The following is a 13,118-nucleotide window of genomic DNA, read 5'->3' as shown; positions in this document are numbered from 1 at the left end:
TGATCTTGTCAAAGGACAGTAGGGCTAGGTCACTATTTCTTTGTTTCTACTTGTGTCTGCTATGCAAAGTAGAACTGACAACTTGATGATAAAATGCTGCTTTTTACTTAGGAGTGTAACTGCGAGGTTGAGATGTATGATACGTTTTGACTAGGCACACCCAAGTTTCCTTTACCTTTTTAGCTAAGCTAAAACAAATATTGAAGATTCAGTGGCTCAGGCTGGATAAACTTCATGGGGATCTTAGATATTTATTTGTCATCTAAATACATGCTGCTGCATCCTCACAGGTAGTGCTTACTCAGGTAGCTCGTGCTTTCTCTTGTCTGAATATGAGGGTAATGTCTTCTCCCTGGGGCTGGGAGTAGCGCTGGCACTGTTTTCTGGATGAGATGTTTAATAATTTCCTGTCCACTTTTCTGTCACTAAAGGTGAGGGGTAGGAATGAGGCTTGCATGAGTTCTTCCTACCCCTTGTAAAGAAGCTATACCACCACATAGCTGTTGGTATGGTTAGGTAAAGAAGTGGAATGCTGTTCATTGCTGCATACTCGTTACAGGACCCAGCAAATTTCCCATTGGAAGTTCTTGTAAAAGTTGACTTTTTTCTTCCTGCTACTTTGAGTAATATGCCCTGCCATCACTGTATTTCATGCCTAGCTGCAGCAGAAGACCCCTGTTGGCATAAGGCTTTAAGCCAAAGTTGGCTCGGGGATGGAAGTAAGTCTCCTTGCAGAACTGGTAATGTAATTAGAGAGTAGCAACACCCTCCTCATGCAGTTGAGCCCCTTCCCACTGTCTGGAGAGCAGTTTGATTTCAGCATGAAAGAATACATGGAATTGTTTGTGTACTGACCTCCTTCTATGAAAAGACGAACACAGCCCTTGCTTTTTTCAGGTTCAGATTTGTTCCTCTGGTTGCCAGGTGATGACTATTTTCTTTTTTCTTCTGCGTGTAAAATTGAACTCCCAATTCTACTCCAGCCCTCCTCTGCACTCTGAGATCACCCACTCCTTTTACTTTCCCCAGACTGTGCATTAATGCATTTCAAATTTTGTAAATCCTCTTCATTCTCTTTTTATTACATTTTTTTGCTTTTGGCATGAGACTTATTAGCTTTTATGGACAAAGTGAAAAATAATTTTCAGTTCTTTAAATCTTTCGAGGGTAGAAGCAATTAAGACATGGTTTTTTGTCAAACCATTATCTTAATGCTGTTTGTAGTTAATTCTTAATATTGAGGATAAAGCTGGCTATAATTTACTTGCTCAGCATTCTGATAATGGCTAATATTATTTTAATTGTTAAAGATGTTGTGTTTCTTTTGAAATTGTCTCAGATTCCAGATGTGATGCATCAGAAGAATTCCGAAAAGATCAGAATAATCCACTTGACTTACATGAACTATTGACTGAAATACAGAGTTTGCGAGTGCAGCTTGAAAGAAGCATAGAGACAAACAAGTCTTTGCATGAAAAATTAGAGGAACAGCTTTCAAAAGAAAAGAGAGAGGAAGTGGGATCAGTGTCAGCTGTGAATATCAACCATCTTTTCAAACAAGAATCTCAGCATTATGCAGGAATGAATGGTACTGTGCCATACATGCTTTTGTTATACTGTAGAACCTGTGCCTTGTTCTTTAAAGATGCTCTTAAAGCCTTATACAACATCAACTGTGCGTTTGGGACCTGCCCGTCGGCCTTTCAAATCCCTTTCCTGTTAGAGCTATTAGTGCATGGGGAGGTGAAATGCACACTGCGCTGTCTTATAGCCTCCAACTGTCACTTCCTTTTCATTCAAGAAAAGCATTTGCAGACAGTCTCTGGGATGGAAGGATGCCTACATTAAATTGCCGTAAATTTTGCTTACCTGGGGGTTCTATTTTTAATGCGGAGCTCTATAGTGTTTGCTAAGGGTGAGTATGTATTACTCAAGAATGATCAATAAGTGCACTACACGGTCTTTGTATAAATTGTCCCCTTTTTGCCCTTGAGGAGTATTTTACCTTTATTTCAATCACTGTTAAGTGATACCGTTTTAGCAAATCAGGGAAAATGTAGTGTTTACACTCAGGGTTAAATTATTGTCCCAGTAGAGATGTACGTGGTCTACAGAGGGCACAAGAATGTTCTTCCTTGCTGCTAAAGTACTCTGCATAGTGGCAGCTTTCCATATGTCCAGCATAAAGCCACCTCTCCTACTGCCTGTACAGATATACATCATGTTATGGGAAGCAATAATAACGGGGCTTTCTGGGTCCATACACTTCACCTGAACATGCCTACCTAAATCTTATGCACCACACAGAGCAACAGCACCAGTCAGAGGATTAGTGTGAGAGCTCATGAGACACAACAGGGTTTTTTACCACCTTACTTCTTTTGTGGAGTCCATCGTGTCCAATCAGAATCATACTTCAGATGAAATACGTAATGAGCATAACTCTACGCTACTCTGTGCAAGTAAGAAAGATGCAGACTGTAGCAGATAACATTTATGGGTTGCTACCGTTCTTTATGCACTTTATACTTGAACGCTAGATTAGTCACGTGCTCCATATGGGGATGGTTCCTTAGGGCCAGTCGTGATCAAGTAGGTGTGGAACAGCTATTGTGGGGAAAACTGTACCACCAGTATCCCCAAATTGCATTTGTTCCTGGTTAGTTTCTAGATAGAATCCTAGATGTTACTTTTGACCTGCACCAGGTAGAGTAGATAGGAGCTGGAGAAGCTCATTATTTCTTTAAGAAAATGGTGAATAGAGTTACAATAGCTTGGTTTGATATGGACCAGAAGGACTCCTTGGAATGTCAACAGCTGAATTTGTTAGCTTTCTAGAGGTACTGTGATTAGTCTTTAGTAAAAGTCATAGGTACTTTAGGTAAGTCATAGGTACTTAGGGAATTTGGAAGGTCTGAAGAGGGGGAATATAGATATGATCTTAAGTATGGTATAGCTATGGACAGTGTCATGCTTTTTGTGGAGTTAATGGGAAGCTTACATTTGTTGATTAAAATATCTTCATCAGGATGTATTTTAGATTTTCTGACTATGACTTGATTTTGGGAGATATCTAGAACTTTGGATAGATGCTAAAAAGATTAACGTAGATAAATACTGGAAGATATATGGTGTGGTACTAGAAAATTAGCTGGTTTTCCCTGCTTCCTGAGTCCAAGTGCAGCATCAGCAAAAAAAAAAAGGAACAGAAGTAGAGCTAGGAAGTTTTTTTAATGCATGTTAACTTCTACTGATACACTCTTCCTTGTCCCGTTTTTATGTATAGGAAATCTTTGCAAATGCCCTGCTACCAGCAGAAACATTTGTGAGCTGGAGAAACATGGCCATTGCATTTCGCTAGTGAAAACAGGTACATCTAAAAGTATCTTAAACTTGCTTGTTATCAGTATCCCAGACTTGCTGTTTAAGAGAAGTCTAGTGTCAATTAATTCTACATGTACAGATAAAAAAATTAAACTATTTTTCTGTCCCAGGTACGCATTCAGCCTCTAAAGACGATTTAGACAGCACTTCACACTGCAGTAGCACTTCATCTTCCAGTACGACATGTACCCCTCGTCTTGTGCCTGGACATCGTATGTGGGCAGACAAAAATGGGCGCCACGTTCTTGGCTTGATTGAGGATTATAATGCTCTGCGGAAACAGATTTCAGAAGGGCAACAGGTTTTAGCAGAAATGGAGATTTCTTTAAGAGAGGTCACTGGTACGAAACTGCAGGAGCCTGGAATAAAGGTAAACAGTGAAAGCTGTTAAGAGGATGGTGAATTTTACCTAGAGGTGCAAAATGTGTAGGTTACAAAAGCAAAGAACTAGGTTAATGGTGCAGCAGGTGCCATTAACTGAATAACTCTGTCAGGACACCTCAACCTTGACTGCCCAAGTCTCATCTAGATGCAGGCACCTATTTGTGATTCTGGGTTAATGAAGCTACGGATAAATTAGTTACTTCTGGCCCTTTAATAAGCAATCTCACTTTTACTTGCAACTTGAAATGAGGTGAAACGACTTGCTTTTACTATGGAAATTGGTGATTGTTACACTGGAAACGATAAAAAAGCCAAACAAAAACAACAACAAAAAAAACTCAGATAAAACTCTAAAATGCTTTAGAAAGGGCTTAAACTAGGGGTATGCATCAGTAACCTAAGGATAAAAATAATTAAGGAGATGTTCTTGTAATGAAGGCTTGGGATAAACCCAGGAAATACGAGACAGTTAAAAGAAATCTGATATACAGCTGGTAAAGTTCCCCACTTACTTGTATTCAGCCCTTTAGTAACACCAGGTGGTAACTGTACATTAACGATTGATGGATGCTAATGAAGGTTGTTTCATATTAGGGAAGCTTTTTAATATTTTTCCACTTCCTGGTATCAATGGAACACTTTAGCAGTATCAGTAGCTAGTCTAGGATCTTGAATATCTCATTAATGATTGCATACTGTCTTCTAAGGCATAGTGTATCATCCTTTCTGCATCGTGTGTGACACAGTGATAGCAAGTCATGGTGCTCTTGCTGTAGTCTTAAACATAGTAAATCTTAAACCAGTAAAATGTTTGCCTTGTATTGAATAATGGCAATCCTTTTCCTCTAGAGTCAGGAGAACAACTAGTCTTTCCTTATGCTAATTTTTTCTTGATTAATATTGTTAATTTCTGGATACAGTTAATGATAGCGTATTTGAGGTGGACTGAATAAGACAAATCTGCCTACAACTTTCAACAAAAGGGAAGGAATAATCTGTACATGTCCGTGGCAGCTAATAAGGAACTAAGAAACTTAAACCGCAACAGGAAAGGCTTGGATCAGGCATTTAAAACAACATGCCAGTGGTAAAAACAGTGAAACACTGGAATGGAGGCTGCTCAGAGACACTGCTCCTGGAGGCGCTTTTAAGAACGGATTACGTGAATGTTGGAAAAATTACATGTAATGCTTTCCTGCCTTGGAGTGGGAAAGTAAACTAGGTGACTAATGAAGGTCCTTTTCACTCCTACAACTCTATGATAATATAAATGTTGTAAAAAACATGCTTACTGCTCTTCAAAAACCAGAAGGTCTTAACTGCATGGATAAATTCGTGCTACTACTTTTTCTAGTTACAATTATTAAAGCTATTGAAGGTGCAGTCTTCAACAATTCTGAAATTCTTTTTGTGGTATCACGTGTGCTCACACACTAAAATGATATCTGAATGACACTTAAGACTCTCTGAGGTACCATATATTTTCAAATGACCTAGTTAAGATACTGATAATGACTGAAAAAGTAATCTGTCTAAGTTTTTAACTTGTTTTGTTAGTGTAAAGATAAAAGCAGTAAGTTTCATAATGTGCCGTTTTCTATCAAGCTTTACATCACTGAAGTTTCAAACTACTTAGCAAATGGGATATTTTATGTGACAGGAGGATTCGGGTTAGATAACAATGCTAAATAAGTATTCAAATGATGTGCTGCATGGGGCAGGAACTGTGAATGCTCTTCTTTCATTACCCTTCCCCCTTCTGTATCTCCATTGCTTTGGTAATTCATTTGCTCCCCTTGCATTCTTTCCCTCCTTTATTTCACATTTATGCAATTTCTTCAATTTGGTTTTCTCATCTGTCAGCAGAGGAAAACATTTTATATGTGTCCTGATAGTTATTTTAGCATTAAATGGAACAGTTTAAAGGGTCTGCTAAGGAAGAAACATCTATATTGCTTAAATTGATGTCTGTAATCATTTGACTTTCAAATAACGTGACACGAAATGCAAATGGAGAAAGAGGAGAGTTGCCAACTATTACCATGTGGCATAGCAAATCTAGTAAATATAATCTATTATTAATCATGGTTATTGATAACGATAAATCCCCTCCTTTCCTGAAATTCTCAGATAATGCATAATTCAGCAGTCTTTGTAAACTAACAAATTAGCTTTTGTGGCACACAATAGCTGTGTACATCATCTTAAATATGAATTCATACCAACTGGATTTAAACCATTAATTAAGACTACATTTTCATAATGTTTTAAGCATAAAATATAACATGTCTCTAATCCTATGATATAGGTACCAGACCAGGCATCGCTGCATAGCTTTTCCACAAATATTCACACAGTACAGCAGATTTTAGAAGAGGCTGCGCGTTTACTGAAACTTCTCTGGAGAGTTTCCCTTCCACTGAAGGCTGTACACGGTACTACTCATGGCACTCAGGTACTATTATGTTTCATTTTGGTGGGTGGGTTGTTTGTTTGTTTTAACTGTTCTAATGTGTCAAGGAAGATGCACCAGTTAGGAACGTGTCATTTGGGAAAATCTTTTGAAAATCATGAACCCAGGATGTCTCTGGAGACATGGATTTAGTTAGCTCTCACCACTGAAGGCTAAGGCTGAATTGGTGCTGGTGTTCTATCCTGATCATATTGTATACCGGGGTGTTTATTTACAAAATACTTTATTTTAAAGATGTAATCTGTTACCCTGTTACATGATATTCAGGAAACCAAGGCAGGTGGCAAACGTTCCATTTCAACAAGAAAAGGTTTGGACTCCCTGTTATAGAACCAAATTCAATTTGATTATGTATATACTAGTAACAAGAGAAACTTCAGCAACTTTGATGTAATCTGACCTACATTTTCCTTTTACGTTTTTGATGCCTAAGCTGTAAAATAGGATGCTTTTTTAAAAGGGTGACAAAACCCCAAGACAAGTTTTATAACATTTTAACTAAAAAGGATTGCACTATGCAAATGAATGGAAGTGAACTGAATGAGGAATGAATTATCTATGCTGTCATAATACCACCACTCCGTAATGAAACTGTTTCAAACTCTGGCTTTGAAATAAATCTAAAATGTTTTCACTGAGGTTTTTGTATACGTTTCTTAAGGGAGGCAGGGTATTGCTGGAAAAAAAAACAACTTTAGGAAAGTAAACATTTTATATATATTTTTAATAACATTTTTGTTGTTATTTTCTAGCATCCTTAAATGTGTAAAATCACAAAGCAGTAAGAATGAACTGTGCTGTCTAATATGCTTCACTGATGTTTCAGCTCCCTATTTGGGATGTCTTGACAAATGTGTATACTTCCATTTTTATCCTTATGTGTATATTCTATATAGACAGCTATATGTTGGCCTGGATTGCAGTATCTGAACATACCATACACACACAGAGGTCTTTCAAGTGTATGTGTGATGCATCTAATGCTTTACTGTCATACTGATCTAAACCTTCTTGATCTGGATCAGTCACTTCCCAAAACCTGACCTCAATGCGCAGGGGATCTGAGTTCCCAGGACTGCACCTTATTGGAGCCTAATGGAATCTTTTCTAGAATTTGTTATCCAACATCCTGAGATCTTAAGGACATTAGGTTGCTTCTGATGTCTTAAATGCAGTATATGAAAGAATATCTCTTGAAGCTTGATTGTAAAAGATACTGAACATTCACTGCCTTCTCTTCAGCCCCACAGGAGTTGTGAGTAATCAGTTCTTCTGAAGAGCTAAATGCTAGGGGCAAATTCCAGAAGATGCTATTATTTAGCAAAAAGAAGTGGCAGAACAAGAAGAAAAATGTACAAGCTTAAGTTTGCATGAGGATCCAGATCAGTGATACTGGCAGACTGTCAGGGCTACTCGTAGTCCTGTTTTAAAAGATACTAACCATAACTTAGTTGGAATTGTGGTGAAAACTGAACCTTGAATAATGATACTGTCAACTAATTTTGCAAGAAAAGTGTCCTGGTCATTTGTGCAATGCCTTTCAGCCCTTTGATAAAGGCAGCATCAACTATTAACAGAACACTGGAGGAGGAAGCTAGAAGTTCTGAACCTGACAGACAGGATACTTGCTGATCCCATAGCACTGGTCTTCATTATATTTTCTAGTTGAGGGGGGGAAAAAAAGAGAGGAATGGAAGTTTAAAAACAAAAATAGGCACTGGTGTTTGTTAAGACTTTTCTCAGACTAGCAGAAAAATTAATTGCACTAAAAGCCAGCTAAGAATTGTAGTTGTCTCCTGGCAGATGTCATAGAATCATATGTCATTGGGGATGTGAATGTGGAAGGACAGGCGCTTAGTGGTGTTTCACTCCTTTAAGTTGGTTGTACTCTAAGGAAGCTTGAGGGCTCTTGTACAAAAGTATTTAGCAATGAACGATGTACAAAGTACTTTTATATAATGCTTTAATATAATATTTTCTTCTCTCAATTTAGGATGAAGGAATGAAAGCAGAAATATTTAGATTACGTAAGAAACTGTCCGAGCAAGAGAAGAAGTTACATAGCACAGTGAAACGCTTGCACTCCACAAACCAGCTGAAGGAAAACATGGAGAAAGTCATCATTGACCAGTGTAAGTGTATGCTTTATTACTGGTTCTTTTTGTATTTTTGTAGTCTATGGCTACCTCTAAAATTGGAGAAACAACAAAATGAACATAGGCACCCGTCCTTTTGCAGTTGCTCTGACTGGTGTTTACTTGTGCGCGCTCAGTTGTTAGTGACAAACGATTCACGAGGTTCAGACTGTACAGAACTGATGGAGCCTCATTCAGATGGAAGAAAGTTGCCCAACTACAAAAGGCTGCATAGAATAACATGAGAAGCAGTTCATGGTTTTACACAACCCACTGATAAGGTGTCAATCCACGCAGCTGCCACCAATTGCCACGAATTACTTGAGTTACTCCATTTCAGATACTGCCATTCCCCAAGTTTTCTATCCTACAGCAGTTCCTGTCAGAGGCAAAGTTACTGTTGCTGTAGACCATTCCAGCCAAAGTTTTTGATGTTGTCCTTCTGAAAACTGTGATTTTTGCCTCAGTCTTGATAAATGTGGAATTAGGCTTTTAGATTTTCTGCGGTGCCTATCTATCTGTTGCGTGTATCGCACTAGATAGCTGAATACTGGGAAAAGCCAAAGCAGCAGCAAAGGAGATTTGTCAATGCTCTACACTAGACTGAGAAATGCAAGAGAACAGAAGGCTCAGAAGAAGGGAAACAAAAGCTTACTATGAGTCATTTTTTAAAGAAAAATTAGGGCATGCTGTGAAATGATACCTTACTCTTAGCAGCTGTATCTAGAAAATTATCTGGAAACATGAAAACAAGTGGGACATGGACTATATTGTAGCTGTGTTAAGCCAGGTGACTGTTTGAAGAGATTCATCTCTTCTGTGTTAGAGTTTAATCACTCATCAGAAGAGATTTGAATGGAGCTAACCTCTTCTCTACCTTCATGCTATGGCAATATGTGTATTGGGGGAGGAGGATTTAATTTTCTTCGTTTAAAAAAAAAAAATCTAACCTTCTCTTAGAGGTGGGACTAAATGACTCATTAGTCTATGCTAGAATGGCACTTGTGTTATCAGTAATTCATCTAGACTGTGCAATGTTACACATCACACAAAGTTATGAAAATGGCCATAATACCGTAAGTTACTCAAGTCATTTAAATGCAACGTAGAGGAATAAATGTTATTTTGCTCCATAGCCTGTAATTTTTATATCTAAGGTACATGTATATTCTGCCTGCAGATTTTTTTTTTTTTAAGCATTTATGGGCTAGTTTTTGGTCACTTCTTTCAGAATTGTTGTATTAAATGATGTACAAGTTACTTATATTAAATCCAAAATTATGTTTTGTTCAGGTTTTAAAGTTAAATAATAGCTCAGTTTGGAGTTGTCATATAAAAATCAAAGCTATTCTATTCTGTCTGTCCAAATAATATCCCGGAGGTAGATTTACTGGTTTAGTTTGGTCAGTTCCTAGTTCCAATGACATCTCAGACATACTGGGTAATTTCAGTAGGGCTGGGCAGAGTATAAATCAGCAGAGAATTTACCCTTATGGCCAAAATGTTATCCCCACAGCCACTCCATCCACCCATACTTTCAAATAGAAAACCACATCTCCCCCTTATTTTGCTCACTCCTTTTCAGGGCATTCAACCTCATCTGAACTAGGGCCTGATAAAATGAAGCCTGCATTTTCTGAAATCTCCTTAATACAAAGTACTGCCTGGCCAGCAGCACCTTTGCTATTAGTGTCACATCCTCTAAATTCTCTTCATGTACTGAATTTAATATTTTTGATTTAGGAAAATCTAGTTTGCCAGGTGAAATGAATTTACTAGCAGAGTTCTTTATGAGCAGAGAGCACTCTGCTACACAGAAAGACCTAGATACGATTTTCTGTAAGTTTCATTGATTATGGGAATTATGGATGTCAAGTTACCTTTGCCTTAAAGAGCAATTTCAGAAATGTTTCTAAATTGCATCTGTACACAAATTCCTGACCAAGCATACAACAAAACTGGGGGATCATATGAAGCTGCTGGATTTTGTTAGGATGCTTACACTTGTTTTTGTTGTTTCTTCCTTTCTCCTAAGAAAGCAAAGGCATCGCAGTAGGTGACCTTGCCTTCCTTCATTCTCCAAACGTCCTGTTAGCTGGCCACTCCACTGAGGATATTCAAGTTCCCTCTGTTATTTAGTTGAGCATTCCTAAATATATTTAGAGGCAGAGACTGGAACATTCTTGTGGCTCAGTCTTCTGTGTGCTTTCTCTGGCGAGAGAACGCATTGCTTATAAACCTCATCTGAACCTCTGGACATGTAACAATGCAGTGCCAAATTGCAGTAATCTGCCAAGGGTATAATTATCTCATGACAGCTATACCCTTGGAGTTGCTGGGTTCTTATTATTGTAATGAAAAATTTTTATTATGGCTAAATTGTTTATTTTTGAGACTGGAATATTAAATTGGTACTTGTGAATGGTATTTTTCAGCAGTTATGGAGCTGACACAGATTAGAGAATCACATATTTAACCTGACATTTCTAAATATCAGTTTTGTTTAGAAACATCCCCTCCTCCATTCACAGGTCTCGCGCTGTCCCCACAGAGGCAAACTAGCTGGATGAATAGAGAAAACTTGGAACCCTTCAGAGCAAGCCACTGACATGATTTCCCCTAAGCATATATAGGTTGCTTTGTCCTTGAACTGCTGGAGGAGCTGGCTGACATCTTTTGCCATCTGTCCTCTTCCCAGCACATCGTCCCCCATAACCTCTCCACTGCACCATTTTTCTCCCCCTTCTGCTAACCACCCTCCCCCACGCAAGTAGGCTCCCTAATAGATCAAATTGTAGTTAGGTCATGCACCATCTCCCCTTAAAATTAACAGAAAGTCTTCCTTTGACGACTTAGATCGAGGGAACCAGGTCATCAGTATGGCAGGGGGCTGTTCATACCTCTCACGTTAAATGTAGTGATGAGCTATGCGTGTTTTCACATGTATCGTTCTTGTTATGGTAGACAGACTTTAAAAACACTTCCCTGATGCGTCGCTCTGAAAAGAGGATTATGTGCTAGATGGAACATAGGCCGGGGGTAGGAAATGGCATTCTAGTGCTGGCACTGCTTTGGACCCGTCCTGTGGTCCTGACTGATGACTCCTGCTCTTCCCTAACTCTGCCTGCCAGTACAGCATTGCCCCTTAATTTTGGGTTGTTGCAACTGTTGTTTGTGCATCAGCCTGAGGTTCTGAACAGGGCTCGGGAGGGAGTAACAGTTCTGGGTTTTGGTAAGAAAGTTGAAGTGGTGGTCAGGGCCGTGTGTGATTGCCTGGTCGCTGCCCATCGTGTAGCTGCAAGTTCATACATGATTTAAAATTTGGTCTTAAGACTTGAATACAGAGACTATAGAAAGACTGTGCAGTATTCTTTTTAATCTCCTCTTTCTTTCCAGTGGTTTTAACTCATGATGTCTTGAAGAAGGCTAGAGGAAACCTGGAAGTAAGTAAAACTTTTGCTTGCATTTAATTCCTTGGTAGATACTCATTAGAAATATGCATTGCTGTGTCAGTAGTATTTTGCAGAATTAGTCCAATTTGCTTTAGGTTTGCTACCTAATCAAGTCTGGGTGACAGCAGTTTAGTATGATAAATATTCTGCAATGTTTGATGTTTAAATTAGAGTTTTATGACTGACCACGTAAACAGCTAAACCCTCTCCTTTCTGATGCTTTCCCTAGATTAATATTCATGTCTGTCATCTTCTTCCAGTAGTTTATTTTCAGCAGATCACAGTCCAATAACCTGTCGACTGAGTAAGTTCACAAAAGGCACCCTTATTTAAAGCTTGTGTATGTGCTAATAACGGGTGGTGCTTTTTTTTAAAATATAGACCCAACAGGCAAAGCTTTCGCAAACAGCTATTTGCTAATGCAGTGTATTAAATTAGTTTGAGTGTTTAAGTAATCACTGTTCAGATTTGATTTCTCCCAGCAGGTTCAGGCTTTACTCCCAGAAGGTTGTAATACACTTCTTGACTCCTAAATCCCATCCTTCTCCTCACACCACTCCACCCTGAATGATTGTACATTTCTGACCCCCTCCTTAAATTTTCCTCTACCCTTTTCCGTGAATCTCTTCCCCCTGACCCTCAGCGGCAGTGCTTTCCTGAGCACTTCCCCATGCAGCTGCGGTCCTGTTGTTGTCTCAGCCCTACCTGAGTTAGAAAGTGATGACATAAAAAAGTCTTTCTGCTTACGGAAGTCTTATCACATTAATTTGAAGATTTGCTGAACACAGATGCTCCTATTTGCAGATCCTTTTGCAGCGTTATGGCCCAGGGGAAGGGACAAATTGTGTCCATTTGAAATACTGTAAAATAGTAATAATTACTGCTTTTCTAACCAGGTCCCACCAACTGAAAATCAAAAATCGCCTTCCTATACCAGCAAAAAAAGGATTCTCTGAAGGAGAAAGTTCCACTAATAAAGACTGGTCCTGTGACTGTTGTTTGCTTCTTTATGCCTTACTATTTATTGGTGTAAAAATGTTTGTTCAGTTCTTTTAATGGAATCAGCCTTTGACCAAAAAAAAGAAAAAAAAATCTCTTGGTAAATAACTTATTTAACATTTTCTGTAATGTAAAAGATGGTTTTTAATATTTATTACAGAAGCAAGGTACTGGAGGTATTGAAGAAAAATCCAGATTTTTTTAAAGTTGGCTCATTTGAAATTTTATATTTGTACTTGTCATGTTATAAAACTATTTGTTGTTTTAGTCAAAAGGTCCTGAAAGAATCAA

General features: G+C 38.4%; 1 protein-coding gene across 2 annotated transcripts in view; it reads left to right on the top strand.

The window, feature by feature from the left end:
- The window catches only part of CDK5RAP2 (CDK5 regulatory subunit associated protein 2), an 82,019-nt gene extending 69,105 nt beyond the window's left edge, over nt 1-12,914 (top strand). Inside the window, exons 31-38 of one of the 2 annotated variants that reach the window (XM_019474084.1) lie at nt 1,340-1,588; nt 3,287-3,370; nt 3,495-3,754; nt 6,077-6,223; nt 8,235-8,373; nt 11,773-11,819; nt 12,058-12,132; nt 12,725-12,804. In XM_019474084.1, coding sequence (XP_019329629.1) covers nt 1,340-1,588; nt 3,287-3,370; nt 3,495-3,754; nt 6,077-6,223; nt 8,235-8,373; nt 11,773-11,819; nt 12,058-12,120 — 989 coding nt within the window. In that variant the 3' untranslated portion in view covers nt 12,121-12,132; nt 12,725-12,804. Of the gene's footprint in view, nt 1-1,339; nt 1,589-3,286; nt 3,371-3,494; nt 3,755-6,076; nt 6,224-8,234; nt 8,374-11,772; nt 11,820-12,057; nt 12,133-12,724 lie in introns of both variants that reach the window. The other variant, XM_009286878.1, reaches the window with a different exon arrangement.
- The last annotated feature ends 204 nt before the right edge of the window (nt 12,915-13,118 follow it).

Source organism: Aptenodytes forsteri, unplaced genomic scaffold (genome assembly GCF_000699145.1).
Source record: "Aptenodytes forsteri isolate BGI_AS27 unplaced genomic scaffold, ASM69914v1 Scaffold136, whole genome shotgun sequence".
NCBI classification, from domain to species: Eukaryota; Metazoa; Chordata; class Aves; order Sphenisciformes; family Spheniscidae; genus Aptenodytes; species Aptenodytes forsteri.
This window is presented reverse-complemented; position numbering and strand designations above follow the sequence as displayed.